Source organism: Ambystoma mexicanum, chromosome 1q (assembly GCF_040938575.1).
Source record: "Ambystoma mexicanum isolate Mex_15411 chromosome 1q, UKY_AmexF1_1, whole genome shotgun sequence".
NCBI lineage: Eukaryota > Metazoa > Chordata > Amphibia > Caudata > Ambystomatidae > Ambystoma > Ambystoma mexicanum.
The window spans coordinates 1,223,785,521-1,223,810,185 of record NC_090922.1 but is presented as its reverse complement, the minus strand read 5'-3'; the positions used below and the strand labels follow the sequence as shown (position 1 = coordinate 1,223,810,185).

Sequence of the window (24,665 nt, the reverse complement as noted above, 5' to 3'; positions counted from 1 at the left end):
CCCAACCGGTATCCGAGATCTGTGATGGTGCTGTTTGCTAAGCGCTGAAACTGCGAAGTGCCACTGAACCGAAAAAAGCCTGTAGCTGCCACGACCTCCCAAGAGTGCCGCAGCATGAGCCCTCCAGACGTCCTCCCTCTTGTCCCCACAACTGAGGCTCAGGAAAATGGGTCTGCACCAAGACGGAATCCAGCTGGACCACTCTTCTTCAAACCAGAAGTGCTGTTTAGATTTGGGGTACTTACCTCATTACCTTTGTAGCTGTGTTTTTCTCAGTTGGGAATTACATTGGCTTGCTTTTTAGAGTTAATTCCAACTCTGTTTCTCACAGGCTTAACAGCTTGTGACCCTACAAGTGATTTTCTACAAACTCTCTAACGTTGTGCGTTAGGCAAGTATGCAGTACCCTTAGGGTGCACTACAACGACCCTGACCTCCTGGCAATAGTAACCCAACCTTTGGTGTAAGTCTGTACTACACAGGTTGGTAGTGTGGACGAGGAGCCAGGCTTATCTCAAGAGGGGTCAATGTGAGCTGTAGGGGAGTTACACAGAGGTTCACAGTGACAAGTTCAAGCAACCACTTGGTTTCTTGATAAACAAGTATTAATTTATTTACCCGTCAGTTAATGTAAGCCTTATTCATAAGGGAGCACTGTAAAACACCACAAAAATATATACTTCCAAATTATACACTCTCTTCAGTTCCAAATCTGTAAATACCCATTTGGGATGGCATACAGCAGACACCTACACCCACAGGTGACTTCAATTGCTAGGGTGCCGTTGACATTAATGTATTACTGTTGGCATTCAGAATTAGTTAAGAGCAAGTAAAAAGGGAAAGATTATTAGAGCAAACAAGCTACCACAAATATTTCTTAAGCAGGCAAATACTTTCAGATCTCCCAATAAGAGTCATTCAGTTAAAACAGGCTAAGCCAGCGTGAATAGGCCAGAGTCTATATGGGCTGAAGCACTTCTTTGAAAGTAAGTAGAAAAGTCTTTGCACAATGTTTCAGAAGTCTTTGAAGAAAATGGTGAATCAATGTAGGGCCGCAAGCTGTTAGACTTGTGAGTAGTAGAAGATGCAGGCAACTCTACAGCAAGAGTTACATGCTCTTAGACTTTGTACAGTACCTTTAAAATGAAGAAAAGATGCAGCAGATGACTCCTGTTCCTGTGCAGCTCTGCAGATCTCACTGTTCCTGTGCCTCAGTCGTGGGGACAAGAGGGAGGACGTCGGAGGCCTCCTGCACTGCACTGGGACGGTCAAAATTTGCAACCGGCAAACTTCACTTTCAGTGGCTATTCGTCTACCGAAAATCGCAACACTGCGGTTGCTGGCTGTCAAGATGGACTTTCCTTGCTTCTGGGGTCCTGCACTCTGTTGAGGGGACTCAGGCTCAGTCAGTCTTGCTTCCTCGGAGTCCGGAGGATCTTGCTGGAGCTCTTGGCCAACTTAAAAGCAACGCACACAATCTGGTGTTCCTCTCCCTGGCAAATATGGTTACCAGCAGCTACTCTGGAAATTCAAACAGCTCCGAGATGGATGTCCAGGTGGCTTACTTTGGAGTTGATTGGTCCCACCAACTCAAGGGGAGAAGTCATCCTTGCAGGGGCTTCTCTGTCGATGCAAACTTGGCGTTTTGGCACTGCAGCAGGGCTTCACCGGGCAAACCAACGGTCCAGGAGTTGCAGCCGGCGTCCTCTTCAAGTTCTTCTTTGGTTCCTTCGTCCAGTGGTCGACTCTGCCTTCCAAACCAAAAGACTTGCCTTTTATACAGTTTTCTCCCTTTCATCCAGCGTAGCTGTCAGTCACCGAGCAGGGTGGCTGTCCTTGCCGGACAGTCAGCCAGCCAATCATCAGAGTGCATTTGGGTCTCCTAGGAGACTAAGCACAGGGAGTTTTGGGCGCCTGCCGCACTTCCTACCTACCCCAGACACCCTGGAGCCAGAGGCGGGCTTCACTCGTGAATCCCGCCAAAGACAAAATTAACAAAGGAACCAAACCTGGTTTGGCACGCAGAGTAAATCTCAAGAAGGACCTTTCCACAAAGAAATGGCAAAAAAAGACCACCGGGGCCATTTTGACAAAAATGGCACTCTTGGGTGCTTTACAGCAACTGCGAACGCAGTCCGCGGTAAATGCACACCACAGTAGTAAAAACGAAACCACTGCCATCAGCCATTCAGTGAGGAAAGGGTAACATAAAAATGTTACATGAGAAGCTAGACAAAAGGGGATACTAGGTAACCCCTGCAGCACCGTATTGTAAGATAGTGTGTGCTAGGTCTAGAAAGTTGCACATTTAAGTAAAGTCAATTTCACTTTACTGCTCTGGGAAACAGTAGTTTATCCCAGAGAAGGTATTTAAACCTTGAGGAAATGTAAGATACTTCCCTGTGTAGCTGCACTAAAGGTACTTTGTGTTACAATGTAAAAGATGATGCCTATGGTGTTTGTCAGACTCAACAACCAAAAGAAACCGAGTTCAAGAATCGCATTCAAATACATGAGAGAGTGTGGGACAAAAGGTCTCGCTCTCTTCAGGTTAAGAAAATCAAGTCCTCAAAATCCAGCAAAGATGCTGGGGGTCTCTAAGGTAGAGGAATTGGCACAGTTCTGAGAATTCTCCCTAACATTTTGCAAGAATGTTTCTGATCTAAGAAGTGCCTCAGCTCCCTAGACTTTATTCCACTTGACATTGGCTGTCCTGGCTCCCTGAAGAGACTTCTAGTCCATTGCCTTTGATATTATTTGTCCATCATAGGTGGTAACCTGTTGTAGACTGTTACTGCTGGGAAAGGCTTGTCTAGATTTCATTGGGAGATTTAGTTGTCCTCACATTTACTGAGAACCTGTTAGCCTTTTCCTTCCCTAAACCTATCCTTTCTGCAACCTCAGGATGTGCTGTCCTTGTGATTGAATTCACCTCCGGGTGTGGGAAGTGTGTCAAAAAACATATCCAAAAAGTATCCACTAACTTGTTCTGATTCTGAAAAGTAATGTTAAAGTATATTTACATTGTTACATGAATGTGTTTTTAAAGAACGCTTATTTAAAAATTAACTATTAATATAGTTAATATAATATAATTAATAAATAACTATTAATAACCTAAACCTTGAGTGTAAGTGTTACTTCGTTCCTTGTATTGACCGATTTCATTTGTACAGCTCTACAGCTCACATTTACCCCTCTTGAGATTGGCATTGGCTGCTCAGTCACACTACCAACGTGTGTAGTACAGACCTGTAACTAAAGGTGGGGTACCCAATGTTAGGAAGAATTCTCATTTCTGTGCTAATTCCCTTCAACCTTTGAGAACATCAGCTTTTTTGCTGGACTTTAGGACTTTTTAATTTGAACCCTGGAGTGAGTGAGACCTTTTTCTCACTCTCTCGTGTCTTTCGACCTGATTTGAATTATGCGTTTCCTCTGTTTTTGGAGTTTGACAAACTCGATGGGCATCTACTTTTTGTATGGTGACACACAGCACCTTCAGTGCAGTGTCACTGAGAAATCCCTTAGATTTCTCATAAGGTGAAAATACCTTTTCTTGTGTGAACTACCTTTCCCACGAATAGTAAAGGGACATTGACTTTACTTACCTTTTCTCTTTGTAAATCCAGGACACCCCAAGGTATGTGGAGTGCTGTGGGGGTTACCTAGTAGCCCCTGATCCTACATTCTCATGTAACATTTTGTATGTTATCCTCACTACTTTAATGGCTGGTGGCAGTGGTTTGTTTCCTACCATTGTGCTTTTCTACCGCAGGCTGATTCCTCAGCGGCAGTATAGCACCCATGGGTGACATTTCGTCAAAATGCCCCCGGTCTTCTTTTTTCACCATTTTCTGTTTGGGAGTTCTTTCTTGGGTTACTTTGTGCGTTGAGGCGGACTTGTGCCCTTTGTTTGTTTTGCCTTTTGGTGGGCTTCTGTCCTGAAACCCGCCTATGGCTCCAGTGTGTCTGGAAAGGCAGCATGTGAGGGAGGTTCCCGAAACTCCCCTGTCCTTTGCCTCTAGGAATGCCTGAATGTAGCCAGTCCTGATTGGCTGGCTGTCCTTAATAGACAGCCACCCTGCTGTGTGATTGACAGCCTAAGCTGTACATGAATGGTAGAAACCTTCTTAAAACGCGAGGGTTTTGGGACTAGAGTCAGAGTTGACCACTGGGCGAAACACTTGACGAAGAAACCATGAACGAAGCTTGCTGCATCCTCCTAGACCTTTGAATTGCCCGGTGAAGCCCTGCTGCTGTGCTGAACCTCCTTTTTCTAATCGACAAGAGAAGCTCCGAAAGGGACAACTTCTTCCCCGCTGGCTGTACTTCTTCACTGCTGCAGGTACCAAGTGCCAGGGGTTGAGAAATCTGTAGTCGAGTGAAACCTCTGAAATCCGGCCATAAGCTCCAGGAGTCTCCTAAGGTCCCTCCAGAAGCAGGGCGACCTGAGCTAGAGTCCCCTCGCTAGAGTGCAGGCAAGATTGTATGCAGTAGCCCTGTGGGAGATTACACCAGCCTTGTCCTCTTGGCAATAGGCAACCCAACCTTTGGTATAAGTCTGTACTACACAAGTTGGTAGAGTGACTGAGCAGCCAGACTTCTCTCAAGAGGGGTCAATGTGAGCTGTAGAGGTGCAACATAGAGATTCACAGCGACAGGTATTCAAATAACACTTCTACTCAAGGTTCCTTATTCAAAATAATTATTAATTTTAACAGTCTGTTTTAAAATAAGCCTTCTTTGGAAAGGGCAATATGCAGCAATAAAATACGCTTCAGAAATACACTCCTTCTGTTTCAGTTAAGTAAGTAGATACCCTTTTAGGATGTGTCGTAAACACTTCCTACACCCTGAGGTGACTTCAATAACTAGGACACTGTGGACATTAATATATCACTTGAACACTTAATGCAATGCTGAAGTTAAGACCGGGAAAACCAACGGTCCAGGAGTTGCAGCAAGCTTCTATTCCAGTTTCTTTCTTTGGTTCCTTCGTCCAGTGGTCGACTCTGCCTTCCTTGCAAAAGACCTTGCCTTTAATGCAGGTTTCTCCCATTCATTCGCAGCCTAGCCGTCACTCACACAGCAGGTGGCTGTCCTCCAAAGACAGCCAGACAGCCAATCACCTTTGGGTGTATTCCTGTATCCAAGGAGACTAAGCACAGGGAGTTTCGGGAACCTCCGTCGCTTCCTGCCCTGCCTGACACGCTGGAGCCCGAGGTGGGCTTCACCCATGAATCCCGCCAAAGACAAAATGAATAAAGGGACCAAACCTAGTTTGGCGCGGAGAGTAAAACCCAAGAAAGACATCACAAGCAAGAAATGGCGAAAAAAAGACTGGCCCATTTTGACAAAATGGGCACCCATGGGTACAATACTGCAGCTGAGGATTCAGCCTGCGGTTTAAAAAAAAAGCACAATGGTAGGAAAATTAAACCACTGCCGCCAGCCATTAACTGTATTGAGGGAAACCTAAAAATGTTACATGATAAAGTAGACAAAGCCAATACTAAGTAACCCCCCAGCACACCACATAAAACGGTGTGTGCTGGGTCTACAAAGAGAAATAGGTAAGTAAAGTCAATTTCACTTTACTACTCTTGGAAACAGTAGTTTATCCAAGAGAAGGTATTTAGACCTTAAGAGAAAGGACTTCTCTGTGACACTGCACTGAGGGTGCTGGGTGTCCCAATACCGAAGGTGATGCCTATGGAGTTTGTCAGATCAAAAATGCATGAGAGTGAGTAAAAGGTCTCACTCTCTCCAGGATAAAAAATCGAAGTCCTAAAGTCCAGCAAAAGAGCTTGGGGTCTCTAAGGTAGAAGGGAATTAACACAGAAATAAGAATTCTCCCTAACAAGGACTCGAGGTGCAAAGGAAGCCCAACTGGTATCCGAGATCTGCGGTGGTGCTTTTTACCGCGTGCTGAAACCGTGAAGTGCAGCTGAACCGAAAAGAGCCCGGAGCTGCCGATGACCTCCAAATCGCTGCCGCAGGAGCCCTCAGACATCCTCCCTCCTGTCCTCACGACTGAGGCTCAGGAACCCAGGGTCTCTACCACTGCTACCGGACAGAATCCAGTTGGGGTACTTACCTCATTGTCTCATTAACTGTGCTCTTCTCAGGTGAGACTTGCATTGGCTTACTTTTGTTGCAGTGATTCCAACTCTGCTTTCCACAAGTGTAACTGCTTGTGACCCTACAAGGGATTTCTACAAAATCTCTAACTTTGTGCAAGACTTTTATGATCTGAGAAGGGCCTCCGCTCCATAGACTGTGTTCCAATTGACTTTGGCTGTCCAGGCTCCCTGCAGACTTCTAGTCCATTGACCTTGATATTTCTGTCCCTCATAGGTGGTAACCTGTTTTAGACTGTTATTGCTAGGAAAGGCTTGTCTAGACTTCATTGGAAGATTTAAGTATGCTCACATGCCCTGAGAACGTATTTAAACGTTTTCCTTCCTTTAACCTTTCCTTTCTGCAACCTCTGTATGTTCAAAGTATACCTAGTGATATATAAATCCATTAATGTCTTGATGAATGAAGTAGACTCCAGGTGAAGGAAGTGTGTAATAAGCATATCCAAAGAGTAACTAACTTATGCTGACTCTGAAAAGTATGTTAAAGTATATTTGATTGTTACATATCTTGCTAAAGAACGCTTATTTAAACATTGATTTTGTTTATTGATATAGCGCGCAAACAGCCTTTGGGCATCGAGGCGCTGTTACTTGTAAAGAGCTTAGTTACATGAGGAATACAGTACAGGTTAGATGCATCCAATAAACATAGGCAGGCAATATATATTACAGGCAGGATATAGTAACTGTATTGCATATATGTGACATATGGTGAATAGCTAGATGAAGAGTAGCGTCTTGACTGCTCTGTGGAAGACCATGTGTGAGTTTTCAGCTCTTAACGGTGGTGGACGGGCATTCCATTGAAGGGCTGCTAGGTAGGGGAAACTGGCGCCTCCTGCTCTGACACGCTTGATTTTAGGCATTGTGAGCATGTTCGAGTAAGGAGTTCTGATCGGTCTTGTGGATACTGACAAGTGATTTCTTTGGGACAGATAGGGGGACAGTTTGGTAGACACATTTATGGATCAGAGTAAGGGTTTTGAACAGGATGCGCTCTTTAAAAGGAAGCCAATGCGCCTGTTTTCTGGCAGCAGTTATGTGTCCCTTTTTGGGGATGCCTATGGCTGCACGAAGAGCGCTGTTTTGGATAATCTGCAGCTTATCCATGTTTTTTGGTGACGTGACCAGGAAGAGGGCATTACAGTAGTCCAGTCTTCATTCTGTTATAGCTCTTGCAATGGTAATGCAATTGTCCTTGGATAAGAATGGTCTGGCTGCGTTTAAGAGACTGGTGTGGTATGCCGCGGCAGAAGCGATGGCATGGACTTGCCTAGTCATGGAAACATTTGAATCAAGGTATACTCCAAAGGTTTTCAGTGATTCTGAGACTGGGATTTTGATGTTCTCAATGGTGACGTGGCTGAATTAGGTATTGAGATTCTTAAGGGTTTCAGTGGACCCTATTGGGGGAAGCTCAGTCTTTTCAATTTTCAGGCACAGTCAGTTCACGGCCATCCAGGCTTGTATAGTAGTGTAGATGGCGTTGAGGGCTCTGGAGTCCGATTCGTAGTCACCTGTTAGTGGAAGGAGGACTTGAGTATCATCCGCGTAGTTAGTGTAGGAGATACCTAATGAGTCCAGGATGTGGAATAGGGGTCTTGTAAAACTATTGTAGAGGGTGAGCGAGATGCAAGACCCCTGTGGCACGCCGCATTGGATGACGGTAGGTGAAGCGGAGGCTAGGTTGGAGAACACTTGCATGGTCCTATTTTGTAAGAAGGATGGGATCCATGCAGTGGCATTGGGTGAGAAGTTGGCTGTCGAGGTCACTTGGTGGCAGAGGACATCCTGATCAGCGAGTTCAAATGTCATAGAGAGTTCTAGGAGTAGGAGTAGAACAGGTTTCCCTGAGTCTCTTGCATCATTCATTTGATTCTTAAGGTCGAGTAGGGCTGTTTCTGTACCGTGCCCCAGATTGACGCAGCCCTAGGAGTTTGTTCTCAATTAATTGTTGCACTTGTAAATAGGCTGCTTTGTCTAGAATTTTCAGCAGGAATGGGACAGTGGTTATGGGCCTGTAGTTGTTTGGTGACATGGGTTCTAATGTAGGGTTTTTAGATGAGGGTGGACCCAGGCTTCCTTGTGGCAGGAGGGGTACCTTTCCAGAGGAGAAGGATGTATTAACAAAGGCTGTCGGGAATGGAGCGAGGGTGCTGGTACAATCCTTGATCATGGCTGTGGGGCAGATGTCCCCTTTGCAATTAGAGGGTTTGATGGATTTCTTGATATTGATTATATGCTGTTAGTGGATTTCTTTGAAGGAGTACGTGGGGGTTGATCCTTTGGTTTGTGGTGTTTTGGGGCTGGGAGAGTTAGTCCGGGTTTGTTGGGTTGTTTTGATTTTGGTTTGGAGGATGTTCAATTTGTCGAGCAGACTGAAATACAAACAGTAGGGGTACCCCTAGTGCTATTGTGGATCAGGGGGTAATAGATACTTTTTAACCAACAAAAAAAGAGATCCACAAGCAGAACAATATTCATTGCATTGTAATTAGTTTGAAAAAAATAATGGACTTAGAGAGAGGGGTTTAAATCTGTGCCCAAAAGGGTCACTTGGGGAAGCAACAAAGTGAAAGTATACTCAGATGGTGTTAGAGTTTTAATATCTTTAAATTTGAGAAACAAACATTTAAGAACACCCAAAGACATATAACATAATTCAAAAATCATACAGAGATTGTGTTAAAAATTCCAGGCCAGCATTCTGTCGTTGTCCTTCGCTGACTCCCAGGTCCTGGATACTGGTGCTGTGCTTGGGGTTTAAATACTCTTCACTTGGTCACTGCATACCAGCAGAGCTCCTCCAAACTTGCCATACAAGGGATGCTCTCCAGTGTTGCATGGCCAGGTTCCCTATTTAACATAATGCTATATTAGCAGGAATACTTTGTCGCTCTTGTTTAACATAATTTACTATGTTATAAACATTCATACATAAACATACATACATAAACAAAACTCCCCGCCATTTTCTCAACATTAACTCCATAAAATGATATTTGATGTGGTCCAATAACTTCTACAAAAAAAACACTTGTTTTTCTAATACTCTGTCGTGCTGAATCTCCATTGGCCTGTGATTGACGGGAACAGTTGCTCAACCACTTCGTTCTCTCTTCAAGCCTTAGACTCAGTGACGCTGCATGCAAGCTCAGCGATCTATTCTTAGCGCAAGCACATTCCTTTTTGGCAGAGAGCCTGCTCTTTACCGTGCTTTTATTTTTAAAACTACACAGAATAACATTTACACATCTTTTTCAACTAACTAATTTATTTGCACATTATATTTTAAATGCTACCTATCTATGTTTAGTGACTGGCCATGCCTGTGTGTGATTATTTTTGCATGAAAAAAGCTTTCTCAGTGCTATAGTGCTTGGAGAAGTCTTGCCTCATTTGTAAAGCGCTTGGGGGGTACTCCCCAACACTTTCTTGGATTTTACTTTGCGTGCCAAACCAGGTTTGGTCCCTTTGTCCATTTTGTCTTTGGCAGGATTCACTGGTGAAGCCTGCTTCTGGCTCCAGCGTGTCTGGCAGGGTAGGAAGCGAGGGAGGTTTCCGAAAACTCCCTGTGCTTAGTCTCTGTTAGGGAGAATTCTCAGAAATGTGCGAATTCCCTTCTAGCTTAGACTCTCAGCTCTTTTTGCTGGACTTTAGGACTTTTAATTTCTATCCTGGAGAGAGTGAGACCTTTTTCCCACTCTCTCATGCATTTTTGTTTAATTTAAACTCTGTTTCTTTTGACTTTGGAGTCTGACAAACTCAATAGGCATCACCTTTACATTGTGACACAAAGCACCTTCAGTGCAGTGACACAGGGAAGTCACTTAGATTTCCCAAAGGTTTAAATACCTTCTCTTGGTGAAACTACTGTTTCCAAGAGCAGTTAAGTGAAATTGATTTTACTTACATTTTGTAACTTTCTTGACCCTGCACACACTATTTTACCATAGGGTGCTGGAGGGGTTACTTAGTATCCCCTTTGTCTAGTTTCTCATGTAACATTTTTGTTACCCTTTCTACAATTAATGGCTGTTGGCAGTTGTTTAATTTTTACTACTATTGTGTGTTTTTAACGCAGGCTGCAATCGCAGCTGCAGTAAGGCACCCATGGGTGCCCATTTTTGTCAAAATGGCCCAGTCTCTTTTTCGCCATTTCTTGTTGGAAAGGTCCTTCTTGAGATCTAATCTGCGCGCCAAACCAGCATTGGTCCCTTTGTTAGTTTAGTGTTTGGCGGGATTCACGAGTGAAGCCCACCTCCTGGCTCCAGCGTGTCTGGCAGGTGCAGGAAGTGAGGGAGATGCCCAAAATTCCCTGTGCTTAGCCTACTTGGTTACAGGAATGCACCCAAGGATGATAGGCTGGAGTGATTGATGACGGGCTTGCTTTGGAGTGGATTTTTCCCACCAACTCAAGGGGAGAAGTCGTCCTTGCAGGGCTTCTCTAGTTGAGGCAAATTTGGAGCTGCAACACCGCAGCAGGGCTTCCCTGGGCAAACCCAACAGTCCAGGAGCTGCAGCAGGCATCTTTTCCAAGTTCTTCTTCGGATTCCTTCGTCCAGTGGTCGACTCTGCCTTCCAAGCCAAAAAGCCTCGCCTTTTATGCAGATTTCTCCCATTCATTCCAGCCTAGCTGTCAATCACACAGCAGGTTTGCTGTCCTTGTCGGACAGTCAGTCGTCCAATCGCCTTTGGGTAGATTCCTGTAACCAAGGGGATTAAGCGCAGGGCGTTTGGACACCTCCCTCACTTCTTGCCCCTGCCAGACATACTGGAGCCAAAGGCGTGTTTCACTTGTGAGACAAAACGAACAAAGGTACCAAACCTGGTTTTGCGTGCAGAGTAAATCTCAAGAAGGACCTTCCCCACAAGAAATGGCAAAAAAGAAGACTGGGCCATTTTAACCAAAAGTGGGCACCCATGTGTGACTTACCGTGGTTGCGAACGCAGCCCGTGGTAAAAGCACACAATGGTAGTAAACAGTAAGCCACTGCCACCAGCTATTAATTGTAGGAAGGGTAACATAAACATGGTACATGAGAAACTAGACAAAGGGGATAGATACTAAGTAACCCCTCCAGCACCCTATGGTAAAATAGTGTGCGCTGGGGTCTAGAAACTTACAAAATGTAAGAAAAGTCAATTTCACTTATGTAATTAAAGTCAATTTCATTTCACTGCTCTTGGAAACAGAAGTTTCACCAAGAGAAGGTATTTAAACCTTTGAGAAATCTAAGAGACTTGCCTCTGCCACTGCACTGAAGGAGCTGTGTGACACAATGCAAAAATGATGCCTATAGAGTGTCAGAATCCAAAGTCAAAAGAAACACAGAGAATAAATCACATTAAAATTACATAAGAGATAATAAAAAAAAAGTCCTAAAGTCCAGCGAATAGAGCTGGGGGTCTCTAAGGTAGAAGGAAAATCAACATTTCTGAGATTTCTCCCTAACACCGACCTTCCCATGGTAGTACAGGAGTCCCCAGATGTCCTCCCTCTTGTCCCCACGACTGAGGCCCAGGAACAACAGCATCTGCAGAGCTACACAGGAACAGATGCCAGCTGGAATATTTCTTCTAACCAAAGGTACTGTAAACCTAAGAGGACTTGCCTCTTGTCGTGTAGCTTTACTTGTTCTCAGTTGAAACTTGTCTTGGTTGCCATTGCAGAGATGCTTGCAACGTTGCCCCTCACAGGCCTCCCAGCTTGTGGCCCTTTAAGTGAATCTTATTTCTAAAATCTTTTCTAAAAACATTGTGCAAGACCTTTACACACCTGCAAGAGGATCTTCAGCTCCCTTAGACTTTGCTCAGCTTACATTGACTGTCCTGGCTCCCTAAGAGACTCGTCCTACCTCTGACTTTGTGCTTTTGCCTTTCCTCCAGGAAAGAATTAATTTACTTTGCATTGGAGGGTTTAAAAAGTACTTACCAGTTTATAAATTATTGTTTTGTTCCCATATCTAATCCTTCACACCCAAACTCAGTATTGCTCTAAATGTACCAGTGATAAAGCAATGTCCTCAGTGCCCTAGCTATTTAAGTCACCTGAGGGAGTAGGCAGTGTCTGCGTGCCATCCCCATTGGGTATCGTCTGATTTAGAGAAACAGAGTGTTTTGAAGTGTACTATCTATAAGTGTTACATGTTTTGCTCCCTTCTAAAGAAGACTTGTATAACTGTCTGTGTAATAAATTAATAATTGTTTAATCAAGAAACCTTGAGTATAAGTGTTTATTTGAATAACTGCCACTGTGAAAATCTGTGTTACCACAACCTTACAGCTCACATTGACCCCTCTTCAGATAAGCCTTGCTGCTCAGCCACACTACCAACCTGTGTAGTACAGACTTGTACCAAAGGTTGGGTTCCCTAGTGTCAGGATAACAAGGTTGCTCTAGTCTCCCAAAGGGTACTGCACACAATCTTGCCTAACAGTCTCCTTGGTTACAGGAATGCACCCCAAAAGTGATTGACTGGCAGGCTGTACTTGGAGGACAGCCACCCTGTTTTGTCAGTGACAGCTAGACTGCGAATGGATTGGAGTAACCTGCATAAAAGGCGATGTCTGTTGCAAGGAAGGCAGAGACGACCACTGGACAAAGGGACTGAAGAAGAAACTGGAAGAGAATCTTGCTTCACCCTCCTAGAGGGTTGGTTTGCCCAGTGAAGCCCTGCTGCAGAGCTGAAGCTCCTAATTTCTATTCGACTAGAGAAGCCTGGAAAGGACAACTTCTTCCCTTGGGTTGGTGGGATCAACTGACCCCAAGATGAACTTGACTGGAACCCCTCTCCCTGCTGGCTGTGCTTCTTTGCTGCCAAGGGACAGGAACACCCGAATCGAGTGCATCGCCTTTAAGCCGGACCCGAGCTCCAGGAAGATCCTAAGGACTCCCTCGAAGCAGGACGACCCAAGCCTGAGCCACCTCAACAGAGTGGTGGACGCCAGGAGCAAAGGGGAGCCCACAAGGTGTCCAAGCATGGTGGTGGTGCGATTTGCAAGTAGCTGAAACCGCGAAGTGCCGCTGATCTGGAGTGAGTCCATTTCTGCCACCGGCCTTCAAACTGTAGTGCAGGAGTCCCCAGACGTCCTCCCCCTTGTCCCCACCACTGAGGCCCATGAACAACAGTATCTGCAGGACTACAACAGGAACAGAAGCCAGCTGGATCCTTTTTCTTCAGACTCAAGGTACTGTGTAACTAGGGGTACTTGCCTCTTGTTGTGTGTAACTTGCTTGCTTTCACTGCAGACTTGCATTTGCTGCCCTTTGCAGAGTTGCTTGCATCTCTGCTTTTCACAAGCCTCCCAGCTTGTGGCCCAACAATGATTCTTTTTACCACAAACTCTCTATAACAATGTGCAAGCATTTTGTGCTATCTTCAAGAAGTGCCTCAGCTCCCCTAGCCTTTGCTCAGTTGACATTGGCTTTCCTGTCTCCCTGTAGACCCGTCTTACCCTCTGACTTTGTGTTTATCTGTTTCTCAAAAAGTCATACATAAGTAACTTGTTTAGCTGTGAAAGGGTTAGCCTATATTTCATTGGGGGATTGTAAAGTGCTTACCTGTTGGGAGAAACTTGTTAACCATTGTTTGCTTCCCTGACCTTTTCCTATTTCCACAACTCCAGTATTGCATTCAAGCGTAAAAGTGATAAATCAATGTCCACAGCGTCCTAGCATTTGAAGTCACCTCAGGGTGTAGGAAGTGGTGTGTGACACATCCTAAAAGGGTATCTTAACTGAAACTGAAGGAGTGTATTTGTAAGTGTATTTTTATTGTTGCCGATTGCCCTTTCTAAAGAAGGCTTATTTTAAAACTGACTGTTACATTAATACATACTTATTTTAATAAGAAACTTTGAGTGCAAGTGTTATTTGAATACCTGTCACTGTGAATCTCTGTTACAACCCTACAGGTTACATTGACCCCTCTTGAGATAAGCCTGGCTGCTCAGTCACTACCAACATATGTTGTACAGGCCTATATCAAAGATTAGGTTACCTATTGCCAAGAGGACAAGGTTGGTGTAGTCCCCCACAGGGTTACTGCATATAATCTTGCCTAACATTCTTCACTGCCAATCTGTGAGCAAAGAGATACAAAGCAGCCCCATTTTTACTTTGACAACCTACTCTGACCGATTTACGTAGCACAGAGGAGTTCCTTTGAACTTAGATGATAAAACAAAAGTTCAAAATTCATGTCAATGTGAGCAAGGCAAGTCCACGTTCAACATGGTTCTATCGGCGAAAGATGGCAGGATTAATCTTATGTGGAGGTTATCAGTTTGATGCTATATATAATTCATCTGATTTTTAAATTCATATTCCAAATATAAAATGACAGCACATTGACTATTTTCACAATGTTTTGGAAACTTGAATGCCCTTGATACATTGCTACATGGAGTGGAGTGTGTACTATATCATGGAACTATATACTCTGTTTCAAGCTGATGATATGGTCACTGAAAGCCGATAATAAACAGTTACATTTCTTTTTGTTTTGTAGGAAGGAACCCATCAATGGTATTCACAGTATTCAACATATGATGGCTCTCAAGAACAAGCGTACGCACAAGACAATCAATCCAAAGAGGTAGCCTGGCAGTTTTATTTTTCCTTCTTTTCAATTAATATTCTAGTTCTTTGCTTCCTGCTTAAAACAAGAGGTGTTTCTTGCAGTTAAAGCCTGCCATTCCAGTTCATTGTGCCTTTTTATTTGTCTCAAAATGTCACACAATACAGTACATGGTTCTGGGTGTATCCATTATGACGAATCCTTGGATGTCGTCTCTTCTCCCCTAGTGGGGGAGCCGCTTCCATTCTGGCCCGGGAGGTGATGCTGCTTCCCGATAGTCCACCTGGGGGTGGTACTCAGCAGGTGCATCTCGTGGGGAGATAGGCCCCCTATGGGACTAGGGACAATTATCCTGGGAGGACGTGGTATGTTGAATCTCACCCAAACCCTGATAATCCTCCCTTAGACCCCACTTCCTTTTTACCTACCCCTATGTTTGTTGGTCAGTCTTCCTGCCTCATTAGTACTTAGACTAGGGAGAATAGAAACTGCTCTCATAGACCATCATGGATAAGGTCTGGGACGGATAGGTTGCCCAAAACAATGATGAACACCAACAAGAACCTGATGGAGCAGTCTAGTTTTATGTGTCCTTTTCCCATAAAAACCAAAGAAGGACTTAACAAGTTGTTCAGCTCTTCCTGGAGGAGCCGCAAGCAGGTTGGAGGTGCAACGGAGGAGAGTGAGACGGACCATGATGCGAGAAGGGAAGCCAAAGTGCCTCTAGACGGTCGAGAGGTGAAAGACCCTTTTTCCCAGCTGGAACAAGGCTGGCTCACCTGACCGAAGAAGGCAGACCGCACAGCCCACATCAGAAGAGCAACTCAAAGGGAACAAACGGCTGCGGAACAAGGCGCGTTCCATGACCGACCGGAGCCAACGGCAACGCTTCTTAAAGGTATGGGCCGGCCGGTGGCATCAGAAGAGAAGAGAAGTCAGTGGACCAGATAGACTGGGTGAAGACACCCCAAAGAGAAGGGCTAAGAGGGTAGCCTGGGGAAAAACTGTGAACTAAGAATATATGAGCCTAGAGGGGTAGGAAACCGGAAGAAACTGCACCAGTCAGCTTCATAGTTGCAGTACCTGGCAGATTAGTGAACCAGGTCTGACACACTATCACAGTGCTGGGACCCATACATAAAGGACTGGGAGTCAAATCTACCGTGGGGAGAAGATAATCGGAGTTAAAGAAAGAGGCCAGAAGAAGGAAGGCTATACCCCTGGTATTGTGAAGTGTGCAAGGCACATTACCTGAGGAAGGCCTGGTGAACGCAGAAATTCCCCCTGGCATTGTGGACTGTGAAACTAAGCCTGAGAAGGACCACTGGAAAGAAAACATTCCCCCTGGCATTGTCGACTGTGAAAGGAAGCTTGAAGAAGGCCAGGGGAAAAGAAACCTCCCCCCTGGCATTATTAACTGGGAAAGTGAGCCTAACAAAGACCAGGGGAAGAGTCATACTCTTATGTCCGGTCCCCTTTCCCCCATACTGTATGGGCGTCCCTCGCAAAGGAAGGAAGACGGAACATTTTTCACCAGAAAAATCTTCTTCCCCTTTAAATTTAGAGGTGCGCCTGACTCCGCCCACCATCACCACTCCTCAGTCCCTTTTTCTGCTTCGACAGGAACGGACCGAATTCACCAGCGCTCCTGGGTTTGGCTTCGGCCATGTAATACCACACGCTCTTCCCCGGATATTATTCTAGCTTTCTCTTTTTCTTTTCTTTGCTGCCTTAGCCCCGACCACGGCTGGGAAGGTTGTTCTGCGTGCAACTCACTGACTCCACGGGCACTGAAGAACAGGCACGCTAGGTGTAGGGAGCTCTTCCAGAGGACCTAAAGGACTTTGTCAAACATTGCTTGAGGCCGAAGGAAAGGCCTCTATTCCCCATTGTACCCCATAAAGGCGACTCTTTCCCAAGGAAGCGCCCGACCGGGAAGAACCTTTTGGGGTCTAACACCAGCACACGTACAGAGGCTAGTTCAGCTACCGGTCTCACGGCCAAAGGGTCTCCAGATCCTTCAGTGGTCAGTACTGAAGGACCGCAGGATTCTTTTACCGGGGCAACACCCTAGTACCGGCATCATGTCCGAGGGGGTGTCTTAACGCAGCACTACCAGCAGCTCTGCCGAGGGCAATACGCCTTCCAGACCAAGGCCTGAGGTGCGGGTTAAGCCTTTTGTTCCAACACCAAGCGTCTTGGACAGTGCTGGTTCCAGCGAGCCAGGCACCACGACTTCGGCACGTGGCACGCAGCTTGACAAAATGGCCACCGTGCAAGACAAGATGTCCGATACCCCCTCTTGCTGAGCAGGTGGAGGAAAGAGTCACAAGGTGGGATTGTTGTCAACCAGGTGCGTGGCCTACAGTTTCACTCAGCAGCGCAGCACAGGTTTTCCTTGCACCCCAGGCAGAGTGTGCGCCAGCCCCAGTTGCCCTTAGCTACTCCGTCAATATCACCTGCCACCTCTACAGCCTCCGAACACAGGTTCTTCGAAAGGTTCCTAGGGCTGATGTGAACTTCCAGATGGGGGCCATCCTCCGGGATGCCATCAGGTACATGCTCCCCCAGGTCACCCTACCGGCACCCATAGTCATTCCTCCTATCGCTTCGGTGCCACAGGCCCCAGTGCAACCACCGCTGCCCGAGGCGGCTCCTCCGATTCCGGCTTCCCTGCCTCCCACATTACAGGCGGCTCGTCAGCTGTCTCCTCAGCAGCCACCAGCTCCGGTATCCACACCGCAGCCCACATCGCCCAGCACCCCTCCACCAGTTCCGGATCCTCTGAGCACTCTGGGTGACACTGACGAGGAGGAGGACCCCAACACGCCATCTTGAGGCAGGGCCTTCCATGAATGCCTTGCAGATTTGGCAGAATATTTGGGCCTTCCTCAGCCCGAGGTAGTGCAGCCCTAAGAGGGGTTCTTGGCAGAAGTCCTCACCCTAAGACCCCCTACCAGAACGGGGATCCCGATGCAGAAAGACCTAGTTGCCCTGGCCAAGAAGGGGTGGCTCAAGCTGCACTCTGCCCAACCGGACAATCGGCGCCTCAACGCCAAGTATAGGCAGAGGGGGGGGGGCACTCTTGCTTTTGGCGCATCCTCAACCGCACTCCTCCGTGATTGCTGCGGCGCCGCTCTACTCTGAGCCTCAGTCATCCTCGGCCACTTCGACCTTGACGCTGCTAGGCGAGGAGAAGATGATCTTGGAGGAGTATTGTCATGATTCCTGCCCCTCTTGTCCCCAGCCCTTGTCAGTCTGGAGCCAGGCCATGATCACCTACATGGCCCCCAAGGGCCTCTCCATCCCTCCAAAGACTCACTTGGAGTCAGACTTGGCGCTTGTGGCACCAGACTCACTCACTCTCATAGGATAACATTGGGGATTGGACTTGTAATGCATTGATGGGGACAAGATGGATGCCCCCACATATTTCGGTTCCCAGGACTGCATTTGCAGTCTAGTCTTTTGGTTGTGGTTCAGCCCAGAGGCACCTGGGATACCCAGAGACTATTTAAGCCACACCCAGGCTGAGAAGCATGCTTTGCGTTTTCTGCACCTGCAGCGTGACACTCGCCGTGTTCGGATCGGTCTCCAGTGGGCCTGCATCTTTCTTCTGCGCTCAGCTCCTGCAAGAATGCAAGAACAAGAACACTGTTAGGAACAGCCTTACCTTGCAGCCCTTCTGCCCATCATTCAACGCTCCTCCTGTTCTGCGGGCATCTTCTGCGGCGTCATTCCCATCCCGGCACGCCGCTTCCTAAAGAAGAGGAAAAGAACAGAGAATAGGCATTAGTAAGCATTTTACATCTCTTCGCTTATTTTTTTTCAAATACAGTACGAGCTTCAAACGCTTACCTGAATCCCAGCCGCTCTGGGGGAACTGTGTCCCTGGAACTTCTCATCCATCTGCGAGGGGGGAAAAGACACTCCAGGTTAGCGTGGAAACATCTAGAGGCGCTGCATACCGTGCTTACTCACCGCGTTTGTTCTTCATAACCGGCATCCACGCTGACAACGTCGGGGCACCTAAAAGACACAGAAAAAGAACTCAGTTCAATACAAATACGAAAAGGGTGCATCGCGCTCTCACTCACCTTCAGCGCCACGCATCTCAGCAGCACGCCGCCATCCCCGGATGCCGGCCATCATCTAACAAGGAAAGGAACGAAGTTAGAGAACTGTTCAAAGACTCATTATACTTACCAGTCAGACTCTCGCCAGTGAAGTAACTAGGCAACAACGAGCCCGCATCAATCAACGCGCCCCTGCGCTGAAAGCAGGACGGAGAGCGCACCATCCAAGAAAACAAGGTGAGCTGTGGATCAAAGGGAAGGGTTGGACCCCGGGGAGGAAGGGGTTCAAGCACACAGAGACAATAGGGAGTTAAACTCTACCAATCCTGTGTTTCATGCCCAGTCGCCAGTCGAATAGCCTCCAGGGAAGGGTTTGAGGTCGTAAGAGGCCAGGACCGGCTGAGTGACGTCCCAGTGGATACCAGGTGAGCGTTACAAGTATGGGAAAAAGCTGTGCTCCCAACGGCTACCTGCACCTGCGTGAAGCTAACCCGGATGCCATGCTGGCAGCCGTTAACCAAAGCCCCTGGCAGGAAATTGCGGACGTCCTCCCAGAACCTCAGGCGCAGAGCCAAGCGCTCTTCAAGGCGGGTCTAGGTAGCGCAGGACATCATGGAGTCCACCGTGGCCCAAATAGATATCTCTGGGCGGGCCATCTGTATAGCAACCGACATGAGAAGGACTGCCTGGCTCCGGGCTACTAAGTTATGACCCGCCTTCCAGGAACGCATATTGGACCTTCCATTCGAGGGTAGTGACCTCTTTCACTCCATCACGGATGAAGAATTAGATAAAAAGAAGAACAGCTCGCAGACAGCGAAGTCTTTATTCTTACAAAGGCCACTCCCAAGGCTTGCACCTAGTCACAGCAACGCTCCGACAAGGGGTGGGCCTTTGGCGGGTTACGGGGCTTTAAAGAACGAAGGTCCAGGCAAACTGCCCGTACTCCGAGTCAGCACCGGAGGAAACATCAAAAGGGTGAGTGGGAAAGGGCTTTTTCCAAATCCCTTCCTCCGCAACAGCCCCGGTGGGAAAGAAAGCATGACGCACCCCTCCCGGTCCACGTGTCTCCGGTGGGGTGCAGGTTTGCCTTTCATGTGCAGTTTTGGCACCAGAATTTTACAGCCCCCTGGAGCCTCTCTGTAGTGCGGTACCTTTCTCTTCTCCTTCCTCCCATCCTCTCCCAGAGATTGGGACAGCAGAGAGTTGTGTTGGACTTTTCCAGCCTCAACCTCTCCCTTGCTCTGCAAAAAATCAGGATGATTGCACCAGCACTTATTGCGGAAACACTGAACAGGGGAGACTGGATATGCTCCCTGGATCTGAAGGATGCGTACCTACATGTCCTGATTTGGCAGCTGCATCATTCTTTACTGCGGTTCAGGATCATGGGTTGCCATTTCCAATACAAGGTACTACCCTTTGGCCTCAACTCAGCCCCCATGGTGTTTACCAGGTTGATGAATGCAGTGGCAGCCCTCCTCAGGGCCCAGTGCTGCCATGTCTACCCATACCTGGGCTACATCTCCGGAAGCGGTTCACCATACCGCCTCTGCACTGATGAATACTCTCCACGACCTGGGGTTCACTATCAATCTCAACAAGTCTCCGCTGCAGCCCACGCAGACCCTGACCTTCCTTGGCCTCATCTGGGACACGAGCTCCGAGAGAGTCTTTCCCTCGGAGGACAAGATAGCGGCCATCAAGAAAGTCACCTCTCCCTTCCTCTCCAGGGCAGTGACCTCGGCCTGACGGTACCAACATCTGTTTGGTATAATGGAGTCGCTCCTGTTGGCCGTACCCCACCCAAGGCTCAAAAGAAGATTACAGCTGCACTTCGCAGCCTCATGGAATCAGAAGAAGGGCTCCCAAACGGAGCCAGTCGACATTCCTCCCTTTTTCCATCCGGACCTCATGTGGTGGTCCGCGGACTTCATCCTGCGGCAAGCCAAGCCCTTCCGGTAGCCTGCCCCCTCGGGTCACTGTTACTACTGACTACTCCCTAGAGTGCCGAGGAGCCACTCTGGACAGCCACAGCATCCTTGGAGTCTGGACTCAGCACTAGTCCCACATCAATTGGCTGGAATTGAAGGCCATATGGCTGACTCTCAAGGCCTTTCTCCCTCTCATAGAGGCCAATGCAGCTCTTATCCAGACGGACACCTCCACCAGAATGTACTGTATCAACAAACAGGGCATTACCAGATCCTCCCCACCCCCTCCGCCCCCAACAATCTAGCCGTCAGCATGTGGGAGGGGGCACTGGAGAACATCTACCTCACCGCAGTCCACCTCCCGGGGTAGTCCAACCTGGTGGCAGACAGGCTCAGCAGACTGGGGGCTGACAATTACTAGTGGAAATTGAACGACCTGGTACTGAAGGAGATCTTCCTCAGGTGGGGGTGTTAGGCAAAGTTTGAATGCAGTACCCTCTGGGAACACTGCATATAACTTTGACTACAGGTATAGGCAACCCACCCTTTGGTATAAGCTTGTACTACACAGTTTTGGTAGCGTGTGGAGCAGCCAGGCTCATCTCAAGAGGGCAAATGTGAGCTGTAGTGGAGTTAGACAAATATTCAGTTACAGGTATTCAAATAAACTCTTACACTCAAGGTTCCTTGCATAAACAATAATTTATCAGTTATAAAGCCTTCTTCAGAAGGGAGCAATAGAATAGTAACACACAAATATACTTCAATACTGTACACTGAGTTTCTGAATCCGACAAGGCCCTTTTGGGATGGCCCAAAGATGCAACCTACACCCACAGGTGATTTCAGTAACAAGGGTGCTGGGAAATTTAATACCTTACTGTTGGTATTCAGAAGAATCTTTAAAAGTTGGTAAAAGACCAAGCTTATTAGAACACAAGAGACCACAAATATTCTTAAGCAGCGCAGATACTTTTTGAGTTCACTAGAAGAGTAATTCAATTCAATAGGCTAAGCCAAAGTCAACGGGCAAAAGTTTTGGATAGGATAAAGCACTTCTGATAAGTAATGGAAAAGTCTTTGCACAAGTTCTTGGGAGTCTTTGAAGAAAATAAGAATCAATTGTAGGGCCACAAGTTGATTAGACTTGTGGAAGTTACAAGCACTTCTACCGTAAGAGGTACATTCTCTTAGACTTGTTTTACGGTACCTTGGTAAAGAAGATAAGATGCAGCTGATGACTTCTGTTCCTGTGCAGCTCTGCAGATCTCACTGTTCCTGGGCCTTAGTCGTGGGGACAAGAGAGGGACTCCTGCACTACACCAGTACTGTCAAAACTGGCAACCGACAAACCTGCAGCAACTCTGAGGGAATTCAACCAGCTCTGAGATGGTTGTCCAGGTGGCTTACTTGGGAGTTGATTGGTCCCACCAACTCAAAGGGAGAAGTCGTCCTTGCAGGGCTTCTCTGTCGATGCAAACTTGACAAGTAGTCACTGCAGCAGGGCTTCACCAGACAAACCAACAGTCCAGGAGATGCAGCAAGCGTCCTCTTCAAGCTCTTCTTCGGTTCCTTCGTCCAGTGGTTATTCAGTTCTCTCCCACTCATTCCAGCTTAGCTGTCACTCAACCAGCAAGGTGGCTGCCCTTGCCGGACAGTCAGCCAGCCAATCACCACAGAGTGCATTTGGGTCTCCTAGGAGACTAAGCACAGGGAGTTTCAAAAGTTTCTGGCTGGTGGTAGTGGTTACTACCGGAAATATTCAACCACAAATATTTTCCTATGGGATTTTACCATTGTTCGAGGCTACCACTTTTTCTGACAGCCTCTAACATACCGCTGGTGTCTTCTCGTGTCTTTTGCTAAACTCCTACCCAGGTCGGGGATCCTTTGTTTGTCCGTTTGGCGGGCTTCTGCCGAGAAGCTCTCCTTTTGGCGCTATTGAGTCTGGGGCGGGTACATTGTGTGGGAGGGGTAGTAGGACCCCTGGACAGGGTTGCCTCAGCAACCCATGTCGCACTCTATCCTGATAGGCTGGAGGGTCTCCCACCAAGATGACCACTCCACTGTGTGAGTGACAGCTAGTCTGTATGACTGGGGATCTTTTTGCATAAAAGCAGGGTCCTGAGGACTGGAATAGCAAGACGTTGCCACTGGAACTAAGAAGCCGAAGATGAGAGAAGCCAAAGACATCTGCAACGACTGAACCACCGGTGAAGCCCTGCTGCAGCGTCTCACCACTTTTCTCCACACGAGGAGAGAAGATCTTCACCTGCAAGAGCCTTCTTCCCTTGAGCTGGTGGGGCCAACCAGTTTGCCAATCGCCTTCCCGGACCTGCCTTGGTCGAATCGCCGTACCCTGTACTCGGAGGCCGTTTAGCCAGGCACCAGTCCACCCGGACCGCGATTTAAAGGAGCATACCTTTTATTTGTCGGGCAGCACCGCGGCTGGTTTCATTCCTGGGTAGTGCAGTAACTCAAACCTTCCTCCACGACGAGAGCCTCTCTTCCTCTGCTGGATCACCCGAACTGCAGGAACTACCAGGAACAACCGCCACCGCAGGAGCCACTTCATTTTAAAGGTACATTATTCAGCCAGGCAGCCCTTTCTTCGCGGTAGCACTAAAGGTGTTTTAAATCCTTTACCTACCTGTTGGGTTGGCCTCCCCTCTCTCAACATTGTCTTTCAACTTCTGCATCCACCTTTTCAAAATCGTTAACCAAAGGCTTGACTGCAGCTACAAGAACATTTCGCTCCTGGGCCCTTGTCCTGTACCACTGACTCTGGCACAGGCCTACTGACTCTGGCTACATTTGTTAGAACTGCCTTCTTTAGATTGATTCTCAACTAGAACTGTGTTGATGCACCTACTTCTTATAACTACCCTTTTCTTCCCCTTTCTAAACCTTGTCATTTTGCCATTTTGCTCAGTTTTCTTTTAAGTATTGCCTATACTGATGCACTGTCTTGCTTAATTTGGTTCACAAACTTATGGGAAGTGTTGCTAGGGTGTGTAAGAAGCTATTTCTATATAATTGTGCTTCCCCTCCCTTGTGAGAAATGTATCTCCCTCTTGAGATAAGTCTGACTGCTCAGCCACAGCTACCAACTAAATCTTTGTGGTACAGACTGATACCAAAGGGGATTTATTGCTCTCACCTGTAGTCCTAATCTTGTGTAGTGCTCCCTAACGGAACTGCACAGGATTCTGCCGAACACCACCGCTCACAGCTTTTCTACTGAGGGAGAGGCCTGAAGGGAGGTGATTCAAGTGCAACCGTGCCCCAAAGCCTCTGCAGAGACCAGGTGAGCGTAACACTGGGGCTACATTCAGTTGTAATCACCCATACAGTATGGAGGAAAGGGGACCGGACGTAAGAGTAATTAATAGTTACTCACAGTAGTGATTAACGTACTTAGTCCATAGTCACCTTTCCTCCATACATCCCACCATTCTCCCCCCTTAATTATACTGGTGTCGTTGGGCAATTCTGAATATTGTCGATGCGTCAATGGGGACTGAGTAGTGGTGCCGGTGGGTGCAGGCAGGCGAGCGTAGTACATGCTCGCAGGGCCACGCCACCACGCGCCTCTAAATTTAAAGGGGAAGACGTTTTTTCTGGTGAAAAAGGTTTCATCTCCCGTCCCTCGCGAGGGACGCCCATTCAACATGGAGGAAAGGGGACTATGGACTAAGATAACGTTAGTCACTACAGTGATTAACTATTAATTTCCCCTTGATTGTAGAGAATCAAGAAATGAGATGCCTGCAAAAGAGAGATGCTCCAGGAAACCCAATAGTGAAGAAACCACTATGGGCAATCCTTCAGAGTTTATTCATAACAAAGTAGAACCACCATGACATTCTAGAACATTGGTTGACCAAAAATCAAGATCAGCTACATCAGCATCAGAATTGTGTA

At 47.2% G+C, this 24,665-nt stretch overlaps 1 protein-coding gene across 4 annotated transcripts in view; it reads left to right on the top strand.

Moving 5' to 3' along the window:
- RAVER2 (ribonucleoprotein, PTB binding 2) overlaps nt 1–24,665 on the top strand; it is a 1,138,299-nt gene that overhangs the window by 1,005,962 nt on the left and 107,672 nt on the right. For all 4 annotated transcript variants that reach the window (XM_069641987.1, XM_069641988.1, XM_069641990.1 and 1 more), the window contains exon 12: nt 14,663–14,749. In XM_069641987.1, coding sequence (XP_069498088.1) covers nt 14,663–14,749 — 87 coding nt within the window. The remainder of the gene's footprint in view (nt 1–14,662; nt 14,750–24,665) is intronic.